This window comes from Rhodnius prolixus, unplaced genomic scaffold, assembly GCF_049639745.1.
Source record: "Rhodnius prolixus isolate KJV_2025 unplaced genomic scaffold, Rpr scaffold_2, whole genome shotgun sequence".
NCBI classification, from domain to species: Eukaryota; Metazoa; Arthropoda; class Insecta; order Hemiptera; family Reduviidae; genus Rhodnius; species Rhodnius prolixus.
In genome coordinates, this window is record NW_027411592.1 from 23,168,450 (window position 1) to 23,185,833 (window position 17,384).

The 17,384-nt window shown below is 32.6% G+C and overlaps 2 protein-coding genes across 5 annotated transcripts in view; one reads left to right on the top strand and one right to left on the bottom strand.

The window, feature by feature from the left end:
* The window catches only part of LOC141450475 (fatty acyl-CoA reductase wat-like), a 63,186-nt gene extending 54,363 nt beyond the window's left edge, over positions 1-8,823 (top strand). The window contains exons 2-8 of the mRNA XM_074120960.1: positions 1,181-1,353; positions 2,488-2,610; positions 2,911-3,182; positions 5,579-5,688; positions 7,245-7,680; positions 8,146-8,403; positions 8,529-8,823. Of these exons, the coding sequence (XP_073977061.1) occupies positions 1,181-1,353; positions 2,488-2,610; positions 2,911-3,182; positions 5,579-5,688; positions 7,245-7,680; positions 8,146-8,403; positions 8,529-8,640 (1,484 nt within the window). The 3' untranslated portion in view covers positions 8,641-8,823. The remainder of the gene's footprint in view (positions 1-1,180; positions 1,354-2,487; positions 2,611-2,910; positions 3,183-5,578; positions 5,689-7,244; positions 7,681-8,145; positions 8,404-8,528) is intronic.
* Positions 8,824-9,807: 984 nt separating this feature from the next.
* LOC141450477 (uncharacterized) lies at positions 9,808-17,326 on the bottom strand. Of its 4 annotated transcripts, none has more exons than XM_074120964.1 (11): positions 16,814-17,325; positions 16,558-16,735; positions 13,021-13,124; positions 12,766-12,868; positions 11,969-12,070; positions 11,702-11,896; positions 11,442-11,628; positions 10,827-10,995; positions 10,554-10,731; positions 10,339-10,465; positions 9,808-10,236 (listed from the first exon to the last, which is right to left on the bottom strand). In XM_074120964.1, exons 1-10 carry the CDS (start codon positions 16,885-16,887, stop codon positions 10,346-10,348), a joined length of 1,410 nt encoding a protein of 469 aa, XP_073977065.1. In that variant the 5' UTR covers positions 16,888-17,325; the 3' UTR covers positions 9,808-10,236; positions 10,339-10,345. The 4 variants fall into 4 exon arrangements, with proteins under 4 accessions (XP_073977065.1, XP_073977063.1, XP_073977067.1 ...); XM_074120962.1 differs by having other exon boundaries at positions 10,827-11,010; positions 16,814-17,324; XM_074120966.1 differs by lacking the exon at positions 11,969-12,070 and having other exon boundaries at positions 16,814-17,326.
* Between the last annotated feature and the right edge of the window lie 58 nt (positions 17,327-17,384).

Sequence of the window (17,384 nt, forward strand, 5' to 3'; positions counted from 1 at the left end):
AGCTTTTGTTCATTCACAGCTTTTTGGACTCAAGGATCTCAAAACAAATGTTTTTGGTGAATACTCAAAAATTTGATCGCAACACGTTCCTTATCAAGTAAGAGAAATAATACAGTATTTTAATAGTACGCCATAAAAAGGGGCTAAAGTTATTTTGGACTAAAGACTTAAAAAATTCCGACTCTGAGGCAAGATTGAATGGCTCAACTTTGACCCGTTTGTAAAAATCGTGACTTCATCTGTAATTCAAATATAATGGCACAAAAGAACACTGCTACAAATCTTATTGGATATAAAATTCAGTTTCAACCCGGTTGTTCACTCCAAGGTCCACTTGTTAGAGGAACTCTCCGGTCCATCTTGTTTAAATACGAGTTCTTCTTCTTCAAAAAGTTAACCTCTCAGCCATACAAGTCTAGTACTTGTATTCTAACTCTGCAGACAGGAATATTGATCGCTAATTCAATTTACTGACAAAAATCTCAATTTCCTCTGTCTGCAGTGATGTTCAGGAAGGAATCCTTGTTGCAATAGACGTAGTAAACTTATGATAATGGTTAATGATAAACTTTTCCTCCTGTCTTTGGCCTGGGAATTCCTCCACCAATTCTTTGTTGGTTGCACTAAGGAGCATTTGACGATGACGTAAAGAAAGATTACGTTCAACGAGAAACATGAGGACTCTCCTGGGTAAAACGTGAATGCCCGAATCCACAGATAAGAAAGCCTTGTTTTAGCTACTTATCAGTATGCCCAATCTCTCATAAGCCTTAAATTAACTTCATAGAACTTTAATATCAATTGATGTCTATTTGAAAAAATGACTACAGATTTATTATCGTCTTCTTATAATATAATTCAGCAGCACTGAATATATTGAAACTGGTTCTCCTAGACTTACCTATTTATCAAAACTCGGCATAGCTCCGCATGCACACATTTAATCTTTTAGGAAAAGTAATTGTATTGTATCCTAAATAAAGTGAGTATAATTTGAATGAAAAAAAAAATGGTATTTACTTCTCAAGATGTCCAACCGTTTCTGAAAACAATTCTAGGTGCGCCATTAACTTACATTAATGGTGATTACCGGCTGTTTAAGTTTAAAGTACTTCCATTTTTTACAAATCGTTCCATTGCATATCATTCCAGTGAATTTAAAGAAAAATTATTGTTACAGGTGGAGCCCTGGAAGGGCAGACGATACTGATAACGGGTGGAACTGGATTTCTAGGCAAAGTATTGACTGAGAAGTTGTTAAGGACCTGCAATGTTAAGCACATCTACATTTTAATTAGAGAGAAAAAAGGAAAATCAATAAATGAAAGAATAAATGCAATACTAGAAGATCCAGTTAAGTATAATTCCAAATAAAACTCGATCATTTAGAATATAGACTTTATTTTTTTAACTTTAAAAGTTCTACTTTAAACTTTCTACAAATAAGTAATGCCTATTTTTCAGGCAGGCCTTAAGCCAACTACCAAATTAGGTGTCGTGGAAGGAGGCAACTAGCAAACGTACTTCACTATCATTTTCTCACACATATTAAACCATTAAATCAAATCCAAGGCCTAGTCCAACAATGGCACAGAATCAAACTCAGTACCTCAGTACATCTTTCCAAAATCTATAATTGATTTCTAAGATTTTAGGTCTATTATTGAAGTTGGTTATTTTAAAAATTATTAATTATTACTAATTAAACTTTTTTGACCCATTAATTTTTTTATGTAATGAATACTATTTATTAAATATTCTAACATAAAAGGTAACAAAATGTAAAATTCTAACATTCTAAAAAAAATAACGTAAAATGGGTACTTGTAAAATTACTTTCGGGCCTTCTGCAATTTAATTTTTGAGGGCAATTGATTTGGTAGCGTGAAACATGACTACTTTTTGCAACTTCAGAGGTAACGAGAGTAACAGCGCTAGCTTTTTCATTAAATAATTATAGCCTGTCATTTCTCAAATACTGCATTAACTTAGTGTTAAACTAATAATTTTCTGACCATGGCAATATCTGCTTACAGCTATTAGCTATCAGAGATCTATGGTACCCCTTGTTATACACATAATTTAAATAAATAAATTAGCCAGAACAAAGCATGCATAAGACTATTCAAGATTATATGATACAAGATATGTGTGAATTGTGATATTATTCTTTTTTTCAAAAATCCTTCAATATCACTAATGATGTAAAAACTAAAGATGTAAAATTTTACACATTGTTAAAACAAATAGTAGTTTGCACCTCCTCGTAAATTAAGTGAATTAGGCTTTTACCAGCCAAAACATTTTGTTGGTATTTCAAAAATTCATTTCTGATAACATTGACGCACTATTTCCTTCAAATTAGAAAATAGTTTATTCAGTCTTAGAGAGTTTAAAAAGCCATTTAATTTAATATTGGGAAAATTTAATGTAATTAGAAAATGAATTTTGTTCACATTTTTAAAACTCATTTATTAAATTTTACAGCTTTTTTCCATTTTATCTGCGGATAAACCAAAATTCAGGCAGAAAATATCAACAATGAGTGGTGACTGTGGTTTACCAGGTTTAGGACTGAGTCTTGAGGATAGACAAAAAATTATTGATGAGGTAATCTTAGTTTAAATATTCTGAATATTTTATAAATTATTGGACGGTCTTAAGTGTTTGCAAATAAAGTGTACAACAAGAAGCAAATTAAATCCAATTTTAAGGCTGTACTGACACAAATATATAGTTATATTTCATAATCAGAAAATCAGTAATGATTGAAATAATTTATTTGGGTTATTTATATGAATTACCAGAAATAATTGATTTTGATTATTCATATGAATCTACAAACAAATATATATGATATTCGACAATCACAAACAATTAACAAAAATATATTTATTTAATTATTTTCAGGTAAGCGTGATCTTCCATGGTGCTGCCACTTTGAAATTTGATGAAGACCTCAAGATAGCGCACACAATCAATATAAAAGGAACTAAACAAATGTTAGATCTTGCAAAAGAAGTTAAACATCTGAAAACATTTGTGCACATTTCTACAGCATATACTAATTGCCATTTAAACAAAATAGAAGAAAAAATTTACGAACCCCCAATGGATGAAGAACGATTACAACAAATGGTAGAAAATATGGACGATGAATTAATAAAAGCAATACTACCTAAGTAGGTAACTTTGATTGTGATCAATATGTCATTCATTTTAGCAATCGAATTTTTTTCTGGTAAAATTAGAGTTTTGTTATTATGAAAGATAATATACGAGGGTCGTTTGAAAAGTCCGTGCAAAAATAAAAACTACTTAATTTTTGGGGGTAAACCTTTTTTATTTTTCAACATAGTCTCCTTTTAGGCTTATACACTTCGTCCAACGCTGCTCTAGTTTGTTGATCCCTTCCGAATAATAGGATTTGTCCAAGTCTGAAAAATAGCCATTCGTTTCTGCAATCACCTCCTCGTTTGAATAAAATCTTTTTCCTGCCAGCCATTTCTTCATATTGGGGAACAAATAGTAGTCCGAGGGAGCCAAGTCTGGAGAATAGGGGGGATGTGAAACGAGTTGGAACCCTATTTCCAATAATTTTGCGACCACAACTGCTGAGGTGGTGAGCTGGTGCGTTGTCGTGATGGAAAAGGACTTTTTTGTGGGCCAATCGTGGGCGTTTTTCTTGCAGCTCGGTTTTCAAACGGTCCAATAACGATGAATAATATGCACCTGTAATAGTTTTACCCTTTTCCAGATAGTCGACGAGGATTATTCCTTGCGAATCCCAAAAGACAGTCGCCATAATCTTTCCGGCCGAAGGAACGGTCTTCGCCTTTTTTGGCGCAGATTCCCCCTTGGTAACCCATTGTTTAGATTGTTCTTTGGTCTCAGGAGTGTAGTGATGTATCCATGTTTCATCCACAGTGACGAAACGACGCTTAAAGTCCTACGGATTCTTCTGGAACAGCTGCAAACCGTCCTTGCAACACTTCACACGATTTCGTTTTTGGTCAAGCGTGAGCAATCGCGGCACCCATCTTGCGGATAGCTTTGTCATGTCCAAATGTTGATGCAAAATATTATGTACCCGTTCATTCGAGATGCCCACAGCACTAGCAATCTCACGCACCTTCACTCTTCTGTCATCCATCACCATATCATGGATTTTATCAATGATTTCTGGAGTAGTAACCTGAACAGGGCGTCCAGAACGTTCAGCGTCACTTGTGCCCATATGGCCACTCCGAAAATTTTGAAACCACTTATAAACTGTTCTAATCGAAGGTGCAGAGTCACCATAATGTTTATCAAGCTTCTCTTTAGTCTCCTCAGGCGTTTTGCCTTTCATAAAGTATTGTATAATCAACTCACGAAATTCTTTTTCGTCCATTTTTTGAAAATCACTCGACTTCCTCGATTCAAACGAATGCCAAACACAAAGAAATAGACCGATCTGGCTGAAACTTGGTGTGCGTTCTTTCAAGAGATGCTACTAACTAAACATAACCTCGATACGCGCCAGTGGTGCTATCTCTCTGACTTTGCACGGACTTTTCAAACGACCCTCGTAAACCTAATCCAAGCCTCCTCAATCTTTTTTTAACGGCTGCCTTTATAGTATTTCTATGTTCACAGAAATGAACGTTAAGAAAGAATCTTAATGAAACTTATCCATGGTTTCCGCTAAATAAATATAAAATAATATTCTAAAAATGAAATAATATTCAAATTTTATCTTAATTTAAATGGAGTTATTTCCATGATTCTCATTTAACTGAATCTGACGAATGGGAAGTTAAGTATAGAATCTCCCTCAATTATTATTTAGGGTACTTCTCTGCCTAGCGACATAATATAAAATATATTGCCCTAATACATCTATCGTCAGAAAGATGGACATCATAGGCGGCTACTCTCGCAGATGAAAATTTAGTAAACAAAACCAAATTTTAAGTTCACCTAAAAGAACAATGTGTTCTATTGTTACCTGAAGTCCGTCACTCTTTCTTACTGCTCATTCCAAACAATTCCAGTACTTGTGAAAAAATATTCATACGTATTATGCTGGCACAACGTCCACCACTGCAAAAAAGTTTGAACTTCGTGGAAAATTGAATGCTAAATTATGTTATTTAATTAATTTTTATGTGCTAATTAAATGCTCTAATCAGTTTCTGTTGTTCAAGTTATTTAGCGGAAAATCGCATTTTTATTGGGTGGAGCAGCATAATATTAAGCTCAACCTACCAATCCCGAAAAAATATAATGAGCATTCCGCAAATAAATTAGCAAATTAATAACACTAAATTTTCCACCAGATCCGAACTTTGTTGGAGATGATAGAGGGGCAGATTAGAACAAGAGAAATATTTGGAGGGAAAGCAAATATGCAGCAGCCTGTGGAGAATAATATACACATATTTTTAATGTACACGAATATACATTTAGAAAATTTATATTCCTAATAATATTTGCGAATAACAATTTTTTCCAAAGCAGAGGATCTGTTTTGATTCCAAAATAATCTTAATTTCATCAGGTAAAATGTATGAAACGTTGTTTGATTTTTTTTCAGAATACTAGGAAAATGGCCAAATACTTACGCTTTCACTAAAGCAATGGCTGAATTTGTTGCAAGCAAGTACGTTAAAGAACTGCCGCTTGTGATATTTCGTCCTGGAGTCGGTAAGTGGGTTATTACGAGTTAAGAACTTCTTTTTTAAGTAATAAGATTTCTTCCTACAAGAAACGATTTGCAAAGAGCAATTCATTTTTTTTTTATCCCAAGTGCAATTCTTGATGACAAGCTCCGCATGTTTAAGCTATATTAGGCTTTAAACTGACTTTTAGATTTACACAGTCCTGAGTTGAAAACTTTATTCCTAGCAGCTCTACATAGTTGAGTTAACTCTAGTATGTATTATTTAAATTCCTTTTAAAAATTAAAATTCCTTTTAACTTAAATAATTGTTCAAATTTTATTTTCGCAAAATTGTAATAATAATAAGAAATATTATTTCGTAGTTTCCCCAGATGTTTGATTCTTTCCACATCTTACTTTTAAAACCATCTTTCCTTACACCTCTTCTCGATGAACTTCGGGTATGAGCCACGAAATCTCATTTCTCACCCTAAAAAATGCTCAGATATTTTCCTGCATATGATGATAAGTAATCCTTACAACCACAATATTTTCTGAAGATCTTTTTTAGATTTTCTTCCCTTATTCTATTTTTATAAGTCCGTTGGTAATCTCGTTATTTTCCAGTATATTATACAGGGTGTACACGGAAGAGAGGTCGAAACATCGTGAGGTGATTCAGCAGCTTAAATGCAACAAAAAATATTCTATTCACTATGGCCCGATTCTCAATAGTGTCCAAGATATTTGAATTTTTAACTTTTCCATCGATATTCGCGTTTTTCACCATAAAAACGGCCTTAACTTTTCTATCCTTTATCCTACAACAAATCTGCATATTCCAAAAGAAAGAGCATTAAATTTTCTATAAATATGTTTAACCTAAAGCCTCAAAATGTTTCTTAAAAACAATGAAATTTTTACTTCAATGTCTAAAAAATTCGTTCTCCATATTTTTGTTATTTTCAACTGTATTTTTTCAATGATTAATGAATCAAGGAGTCACAAAATTACAGAAAACCTAGGAATCTAGATAATATTCAGGCAAATCCACATTTGGTTATTTATGTATAGTTTACTCTAGAAATCCTATTTGGGCGTATGGAATAGAGCTGTGGGGTTCAACCAACCGCACCAATTTCCAAAAAATTCAATCTTTACGACCTAAAATACTTCGATTCATTGTAAACGCTCCATTTTATGCCTCTAACCTTCTAGAACTAATTTATTCTTTCATCTAGAATTCTTCCTGGCAACCCAACAAGACGTCTTAAAAGACAATGGCCTTGTTAACATTATTGCTGAACTTAAAAATCCTAAAATTCTTCTGTTGCAAAAAAACAAATTACATATTTTGCGTTAATATTTACATTATACTCTATCGCAAATAGTAATTTTTTCCAATTTCTTCAGCTTAAATTTCCTTGTCTAAGGAATCCTAAATAAAAAATAAAGGCCAGTACCACGTATTTTCATAATTACGAAATGATGGGCAAACTGATATTATGTATTGGCCTAACCTAATTTTGATTATTTTAACTTTCAGAACCATTGTTTATGACCTCTATAAATTCATATTATTTTATAACTTATGTTGCAGTTGTAGGAACTTACCAAGAGCCGGTGATTGGTTGGACAGATAATTTGTACGGCCCAACTGGGATAGTGGTTGGTGCAGGATGTGGCCTTCTACACTCACTGCATGCTGACATTGAATGCACTGCCAATTTGGTGCCAGTGGATATGACAGTAGCTGCGCTGATTGCTTCTGCAGCTGAGAAGATTGAAAGTGAGAAACACGATTTGCCAATTTATAATTATGTTTCATGCACAGATAATCCACTTTTATGGAGGGAATTCAAAAGGCTAATAGAGAAACACGGCGATGAGGTTCCCACTATACGAGCAGTTTGGTGTTACTTTATGACTATACACAAACTTTGGATAACTCATTTTCTTTGTGTAATATTTTTGCATTACATACCTGCCATCATAATGGACGGAATTGGATTTCTGACAAGAAGTAAAAACCCTAGGTAAAAATTTAATTGAAATAATAATATGAACATAGGTACCAAACTGTAAACTTATAACATCATTTCATCCTTATTTAGATTTAAAATAAAATGCTTATTTGTTTAAAATGATTTCGCAAACATAATTCTTGAAAATAATTTATTTTTACGAATTATGTAGACAGAGAAAGGATTAGCTATGGTCAGCGTATTGGATTCACACACGGAGGACCCGGGTTCGAATCCAGCTCTGACCCTTAGATTTTCTCTTTCTTGGAGCTTCTTACAGCCCACTGTCCTCGGATGGACAGTGTTGCCTGTAACGAGAGAACACTGTCCGGAGACCCGGCAGTGCACTGAAAAAAGCTCCAGGCGCCAATAACCTCAGATGTTAACGCGCCTTAAATCATTAAAAAAATAATTTTTAAAATTTTATAAAATAATTATTGTTTAGTTCGATCTGTCTATTTTATTGTTTATTTACAGTTTGTACAAGGTTTATAAGAAAATTGACAAACACTCGGATGTACTATCATACTTCAGTTTTCGAAGTTGGGAGTTCGCAAATGATTCTGTAAAGACACTTTGGTCCAGATTATCACCGGATGATAAAATAAACTTCAATTTTGATATTAACTCTTTAGACTGGGACAGGTTCTTTTATAATTACATTCGTGGTTTACGTTTTTATCTGCTCAAGGATGAATGGAGCACCTTACCCCAAGCAACAATTAAATGGAATAGGTACGTACCTATTTATTGTTACGATAGCTATTTTTAATAAAATATATTTAACAAATATAAAACGAATTGCCTAAAGTTGAATGCAAAATAATCTAATTTTAATATTTGTTTTATTAAAATTTCAGATTTAAACTTGCTCACAAATGTATTAAAATTGGGTTGTTGCTGTTGTGCTTAAAAATGGTCTGGACCATTGCTACTACAACGTATTCATTGATTGATTCTAAGGCATTTTGATGGATCAAGGATATAAAAAATAGTTTGCTCAAATGCCTTCTACTTGCCATGAGTCTTTAAAATAATTGCATTTATGTAAATATTTATTAATACCTTCTTACGTGAATTGAAAGAGGGGAAAATGTTATTGTAAATATATTACCAAATTTAAAATATAATTTTCTTTTCTTTTTTTAAACATTATTGTTGTCCTAATCTTCAATTGATTAATGGCGTTTAAAAACCCAATTTTTTTCTCAAGTAAACCAGAACAAAAGTGCAGTCAAGAACTGACAGTATTAGATGAGAAAACTTTCATTTAAAAAAAAAAAAAAAAAAATCAATGGGTAAAACACGGATAAAATGCAACATTTCCATTACTGAAAATAAAAAAGAAATTAGACAGCCCGCTCATTCTAGCGGCATCATTAGTATCTAAATAGCTACTTGTAGCTTAAAGCGCTCTAAATACTACTTTGCCCCTAAATTATTAAAACAATGTAGAATTTTGAGTTATTTTCATATGTTTTAAACAAAACCAAATTTTTGAACCTTAATTATTACTGAAAAACCCGAAAGTAAAGGTAAATTTGCGCTTTTTAATTTATCCATAGCCGGCTTTTTTTTTCTTTTTTTTAATGTAAAAGGTTCCCTTATTGGTTATTTTATAGATCATAGCATCGTTAATGTTTTTTAATTGTGACCAGTTTTAGATTTTTATCCGTCATGGTTACATATGCACAGTCCATCAGGGTCGCGCTGAAAGCTAGAGTATCGTACAGAATTGCCACATACAATAAAAAATACTGATATTCTAATCTTGGTTACGTATGCATTTACCCCAAATATGACACAAAAATACAATGCTTGCTTTAAATGGTTATTAAATTCAATGTGCAATTAGAACGCAAAGTTCTATTGAGTTTGTTAAGTTTTAAAAAATACTTCTTTTTACCTTTTTGGTAGTCAGCAGGATGAAATAATAATTTCATTTACGCTTATTCACTTTTTAACACATTCGAGTAAAATTAAATTTGATAATTAATTAATTGAAAAATATTTAATTTGATTGATAAAAGGTCAATTTAACAGAAAATGTTTTTAAAACCAATATTTTATTATGTTCATTGCCGAACTATATTTTTTGTGAATTTTATTTCGTAAATTGAGGTAAGAAAAAACCGTGAATGTTCGCACCAGTTTTTATTCATTGTTCACAATCTACATCACAAATAAAATGTACTACTCTAAAATCAGTTTAATTCAAATATTACCTGTAGTTTACAATCAATTTTTGACTAGTACAGTGCCCTACAATATTTACGAAACTTGAACTGAAAATTTCATCTTACAATTCTGTATCGTTAAGCTAAGATTAAGACTAACCAATTTCGAAATATAGCTTGGTTTACTGATCCTACCCCAAAGCATGGAGAAACGCGTCTCATTCTCTTCAATGCATTCTAAAGCGAATTCTAAATGTGATGATGCAGAAGATTCAGGCCTTTCTCTTTTTCATATAATAATCTGGAATCGGGAATAATCCTTTTTTTTTTAAATACTTTGGAATCTCTGGAACCTCGACATATTCGAGGTTTTTTTCTCAGATGCTTTTAACTGTGGACAAAGAAAGGAGCAAGGAGCATGAAGAAAGAGCATCGAGTAGGCTATTAAAAACATATTTTTGAAATAAAAATAGTACAAGAAATGTATACCTACCTCAATATTAATCAGAAGAACCACTGAACCCAACCAAATATTTCGTAGATCTTATAAGCTCTTCTTTTACATTAAAAGGCACCGAATTTTGTGTACAATCTAACAGTCTTCGAATACTTTCATAACACTATAGAATAAAACAATATACCAAAAGTAAAAAAAAAAATCTCAACGATATAATTAAATATGAAGAAATATGGCGAAAATAATATTACCAATTGCCCACATGTTTTGTTGTTTAAATGTTCACATTTTTCATTAAACTGGTTTTTATTGTTTCCCTTAGATATCGCTTCTTTCATTCTTCTAATTGTATCGTGAACACACATTTCTTCGGTAAATATAGTTTTGTAGTCCATAAAGTATGGGTAACCTTTCACTGTAATAATGCACCTATTAAGAATTAGAAAAAAGTAACAACCATTACAACGGAGTTTAAATTTTCAAAATCTAAATAATTACCTTCATTCTTAATCTTTATAACCTACCTATTTTTTGCACGGCTGTACGGTGATAGAATTAACATGAAAAAAGGATCTGTGACTTTTCTGGTAAACAATGAGCGCAGATGTGCATGTTTAGGTTGATTAATGATCGATTGTTCAGCAGCAGATATCGGATATGAAAAATACCAACCAACTACAAATTGTTGACTTCCTGTGGTTGCAGGTGCTTCGGCACGAAAATGGAAGCAATGAAAAAAAAGTATAAATATTTATTTAAAACATTCAATCAAAAAAAGAAGAATCTATAGCGAAAAACTTGACTCTTCTCGTTTAGATCACTCACAACACTTGCTTATTGACCATTCAATTTTTAACTACAAATTCAAATTTCTCTGGACCAGGAGACTATTCAGATGATCGTAGTCTTTATGAAGGGTTCTTTAATATTGGGGAAACACATTATCGCCTGGGCTATCAATATATAGCCCGTGTAGATGTGGGAAGATAAAATGTCACATATATAGCTTACTCTATGAGTGTTAACTACACATAAGTTTACTCTATCAGTGTTAAGGTTGTGTTTGACTGAGTTGGGCTCAGTACGAGTTGCAATATTTTAGAATTATACGATTATATTATAAAATGTAGAGGTTTTACCTAAATTCCAGTCGTAAGTTGTAAGGCCAGTGTCGGCTACAGGTACACAACTAGCTACAAGCACTGCTCGTTTATCTTTATCATACCAACCAAGAAAGAGGCCTTTTGAGGCCGTCGTATGTGAAGAATAACAATGTACTTCTGCCACAAGCAGAGCTTCTAGGTAGAAAGTAATTTGAAAAGGGACCTTAAAAATAAAATGTATATAAATATATTTTTTGTCACTAACAAATGGTTAAACATCTGGACATTATACTTACGGATTTCTCTGTCAAAAATCTTTTACAGTAAATAAGTTTCCTAGTTAGATCTTTATTTTTTTTCTTGAGGCTAGTGGATGAATTCATTATAGGAACGAGTTCAGAATGTTTGGATACAACAACCTTTGTTATAAATCCATCATCATTATGCGTTAACGTTAACCCACCTTCCCCATAACCAATTGCTGGTGAAATCTAATAAAAAATATATAAATAAAAACTATAACTAAATGCAAAATACAGGTTTATTATGCCATGATCCATTACATCATTTTGCTGTTGGTCTTCGTCAACAACTGATATTGCCCAATCTTCTTCACATTCCTTTATTTCTTGCTTCAAATGTTCTTCACTTCTACTTTGTTCGAGCTGTTGATCATAATAGCATTGTTCACATCGAAAGTTAATAGCCTCTTTTATTTCAAAAAAATAGGCATGCAATCTACTGATGAGATATGTAGCACAATTTTTTAACCAAAATTGATTTCGATTTTTGTTAGATATATATATTTTTTTTTTTTTGCAATCTAGCAACTCAATAAGTGCGGTTTCTGATTTAAACGGTTTTTATAAGATTGAAGATTTTTAAAGTGTCATTTCTGGATATCTTTTAAAGAGCATGAAAATAGAAAGAAGTTAGTCCAAAAAAGAAAACTAGGTAGCATAGAAAAGAATTATTTGTGAAAGAAAATTAAAATTGAACTGTCCAGCATAACTGAACTTAAAGCAAGGAAAGAAACCTTCTAAGTTGATTCAAATAAAACCTCTTAACTGCCTGAATAGGTTTTTATCTTACCGAACATTGCTCATTCAACTTTTTACTAATAGATTCAGCCGAAACCGGCAAAGACACTTTTCAATCTAAGGTAGGCTTTGGGATTAACATTCGAGACATCAGTACAGATGGAGGAAATACCTTCTTCAACGTCTAGCATACTGAATCTCATCAATTATTTTAAGTTTTACCTTATAAAATAGTTGCAAATATCGGTAATAGTTAATTTTAGCCAATAATTTATTATACCTAAGTTAATCAGATTTAACATAGAAAGCTTCATACGTACAATTTTCTCATTTTTTTCTGGTTTAGACTGAGAACGATTAAGACTGAGAACTCTATCCTTCACATTACTGAATTTCACATTATTCGTACGGCAACTTTTCTTTCTTAAATCAGAAAAGTACAGGGAGTAAATACATAAAGCGCAAAAAAAGCAATTTCATTATAATAATTAGTTAGAAATAATTTAATTCAATTTGTGATAGCATTACAGTTTTAGTTTGGGTAAATATAAAGTAATATTAATCAAATTTCATACCTTGTATAAAACTGAGTATTATTTTTTCTTTTTTTATTTAACAACAGAGAACTTGCAGGTTCGGATGTTTGCAATGCAGGATGTGGACAAGGTGTTCCAAATACCTAGCATTCAAACGAAATGTAATGATTATGACAATGAAATAAAGTTGTACTAGAGTTAAGCTTCGTGAGCGCCATAAAAATTAACAAACTTGTAAAAATTGGAATTGGAAGGCATTAACTGAGTAGCTAGTGCTTTAGACTCCCACACGTACATACCGGGTTCGAATCGAGCTGTCTGACCTTAAAGGCATCCTTGGTCGAATAGCGAGCTAACTTAATTAAGAAAACTAATGAAGGCTATGGGTAGGAAATACTAGAGGAAAAAGAACTAGGCAAAGGAATATTATCCAGGAGGAAAAGTATTCAAAGAAACTCACTAAATTCTAAAATAGTTTCAAAGTGCAGAAACATTAGCAACTAACAAGAAAAATAATGGTTTGTTTACAGCTGACTTGCATGAAACACTTCATTATAAAGCCTTATACAATAAGTGAGTCTCCAAACTGGTGTCCCTCCCCAACCCTAGAAAGTATTAAAATAATTCCGTTAATTAAATGTTAAAGAGGCCTCCTGAATTGGCATTGGCCTATATTTAACATACGAGACTTCAGTACAGATGGAGGAATGTACCTTCATCCAAACTTTCTTAATTCGGTAAATAATCACAACTTCCTATTTAAGCTTAAACTTATTGAAGTTTAGTACCAGTTCGTAGGAAAATTCGCAGAAAAATAGTAATAAACACAGGGTTATGCAGTTTGTAAACAATCAAAAGTTGCCCAGTGATAACCAGTGTAACTTTAAATCACAGTGCAGTACTGTTGATGCCAATAATAATTGTTGCCATAGAAAATAAAAATTACTAATTACTGCCAAAGAGTTTATGGGCGATGAATTTAGAAGGAAAAACGTTGCAGTGCACTGTAATCACTATACGTGCAAGATCTCTTAAACACGGTTTGGTGTGCTGCTATTCTTCATCATTTGCGAGAGTTCGAATGTCCTTTAAATTTTATCAAAAATCTATAAATATCTATTTTTCGGAGAGATTTGGTAATCTTAAAGAGATGTCTTCATGGGTCAAGTTGTAACCCTGGGTATCGAATTCTTTCAATGATTCTCTCTTATAACTGCAATTTTTATTTAAAAAAAATCGATTTGCACCATTTGAAAAAATTTATTAATTCTTTTAAGCGCTAGATCGGCCAAAAAGATTTCGGCAAATTCTATTTCGTAAAAGGAGCAGTGCAGTGCCAGTAATAATAAACTGCTCTTCAATCCGATGAAATAAAAAATGTTGTAGATCATCAGGAAGAGAATACAAGAAAATACCTTAGTATAAGAATTCCTGCTTGATTAGGTTCTAAAAATTGAATATAACTGTTAAAGGTTATGTTCAGTAAAGGTAAACAAAACAATATCTTACGAAGCGGCTTGTTTGATTGCGAACGTAGTTCCGATTTACCTAAAAGTAAAGGAGAGTTTAGCTCTAAAAAGCGAAGTATCGCTTTCTTACGACTCTTGGGGAATGGTACACAGTACAACTACCTGGAATAGGCTTTACAGGCTAATCTTATTTCGCTCTTGAAATTAGGAGGAAGCTTTTAGTTTCTCGTTTTATTGTGGACATGCTGGTGGTCAATAACCATCCAACTATTCGGAAAATATGTAATATATCAACTAGAGTTTTAACAAAAAAATACTGGGCCACAAAGAAAACTACAATTTTAGTTGAGGTTTGAACCTTTGCGCTTTTTTTCCTCTCTAAATCAACTTCCCCTCCTACCAAGATACGATCTTTACCAATACGAACCAAACCCTCTTAATTCTGTAAATAATCACAACTTCCTATTTAAGCTTAAAACAAAATTTCCTCATTTCAGTTACGGTTCTAAAAATTAGGATGGCGTTGGGTGTTCAATCTATGATTCAAAATCTGACATCTGTTCTCAATTCAAAGTTAACAACTTATCTTCAATATTTACAGTCATTAATGAATGCCTAACCCACATCTGGTCAGCGAATATTCAATACTGTCATTAAGAGCGATAGTATGAGCGCTCTCCAAAAATTAAAACAACCCAGTAGTGACCCTTTCTTTTTAATCCTAGTCACGTAACTCTGCTATATAAATTAAGTTCTAACGGTAGATTAGCGCATCTAGTGTGGAGGGAGTACATTGCGGATTGGGTGGAAATGAGAAGGCCGATATCGGCGCGAAACTGGCCATTCGTCTTCAAGAAACACCAACAGAGCCACTAATCTATTTAAAAAACTTTCAAAAACTAATCTGTAACCGAAAATGGGCGGTAATTTACTCAACCTCGAAAACAGTTAAAGGAAAATTCTATTCCTCTTTACAGTCCTCCATATTAGTGAAACCGTGGTTTACTGCATTTTCAGAAAACAGATAATTTTACTGTACCATGAGCAGACTGAAATTCAACCAAAACCACTTCCCTCACCATTTGGCACGAATGGCATACAAATAGATCATAATGCTCGTGTGGCCGAAGCCAATAATATTATCTTGGCCTGTAGAAAGAACTAGAACGGTAGGTATCAGCTGTGGAAGGCAATCTTTCACAGCCCACTACCGGCCAACTTAAACACTATACTGACTTACCCAAACATTTACCCAGACTTATATAACTACGTAAGGACAAATAAAATTTAAATCTAATTTTCACGCATCCATGCGGACAGTGACTTTGAAACTATAAATACTACCAGACAAACTACCCACTAGTTTAAGACCGACCATTGAATGATGGATAATTTGAAATCAATATAAGGCCAAGAAAGAAGAAGAAAAAAAAAGACTCTGATTCCCCATCTCAAAGAAACAGGATTTTTTTTGCGATGTGGAAGGAGTGAAGAGACGGGAAGCGGAAGTGCAATGAAAGACTTATGCCCTTGCGTTCAAAATAGATGCAAGCTGATGTGACAATCTGCCATAGTGCCATGTGCTCATGCAAGCCTTAAGTGGACAAGGGAAGAAAGTGCTTATCTACACAAATATGGCCTAGAAGGATCAGTGCTAATGACTAAAGGAAGGTGGCCTTTTTCAAAGCAGGAGTTAATTCTTTCATTTTTTTTAACTCCTGAATAAAATAAATTCATAATACGTATGTGCATGTGTAGTCCTACACGATTTTATATATTGCATATTTTACAATTTGAGCATGAACCACCACTATGAGTTTCATTTTATTTCCATTTCTTTTAATATTTTGTCATTACCAGTCATTAGTATTATTTAATTTTTGATAGAATGATTTAAAACTTCTATTATTTACCAACATTATTGTAACTATATGGTCTTCAACTCCATGTAATATGTAGTTATCCATAGTAATCCATAGTTAAATAGTACATGATTGAGTAAAGATGTTAAACAATAAAAAAAAAAATATCGAGTGACCCAAAAGAGCTCAATGAGTGCATAATAATAATTAAATATATATATATATTAAAATAAAACTGGTGGTACCTTATCTTCCGATTTAAATTTAAGATTTCTCTGAGTTTCTGATTCACTTTTGCCCAAACATTTACTTTGTTTTCTTTGAATTCCGAATTTAACGGAATATTTTGACTGAGCGAAGGGTATGAGATGAGAAACATCGTCAGCCGAGATACAAAACCTATTTTCCTCCAAAGGAGAATATCTAAAAAAAAAAAAAGATTTAAATATTATTCAAAATTTAAAAATAATTTGATTAAGAAACAAAAATAAATAAACTTACATTTCATTCAAGTTGTTTAGAAAATTATTTAAATCAAAATCACCTAAAATATCGACTTCAATGTCTTCCTCCATTTCTTTGAAAGAATTCTTGTTTGGAAGGATAAAATCAGCGTTGCTTCCATCAATCTTAAGTCATTTAAATGACTCATATTACTACAGTTTTCTACCCATCATGCAAGGAGCGAGAAAATATATTCTATTTCTCTTCACCATGATTTATTAGGATTTCATTCTATAAAAAGAAGTGAAAGACATCAGACAAGCCCTTCTGCTTAACGAGAAAAGTACTTCGCAAATTAATACATAACAATGTAAGTATTATGCCAATTTGAATGAACATTAAAGTGATAACTTGTCAAACTTTAACTCTGTCATCGGAGCCACAGAGCATCGTCACCGAGAATCAGCTACTGACAATCAATCCCACCAACGCGGAGTGTGAATCGACGAGTTGTGTATAAGTATACAATTACGATAACCAAATATTAACCTTCCGGCTCTCTACCCTAATAATAACCTCCCTTACTAAATGCTGCTATTAGACGTTTATAAGATTTATAAAGCAAGTC

What these genes read in the sequence shown, in the direction of transcription:
- LOC141450477 (XM_074120962.1), bottom strand. Translation starts at nt 16,887, where the DNA reads ATGGAGGAAGACATTGAAGTCGATATTTTAGGTGATTTTGATTTAAAT. An exon ending in AAGACCAACAGCAAAATGAT is followed by an intron (nt 11,897 to 11,968) that starts GTAATGGATCAT and finishes ATTTTTTATTAG; the next exon opens with ATTTCACCAGCAATTGGTTA. An exon ending in ACAAAACATGTGGGCAATTG is followed by an intron (nt 10,466 to 10,553) that starts GTAATATTATTT and finishes TTTATTCTATAG; the next exon opens with TGTTATGAAAGTATTCGAAG.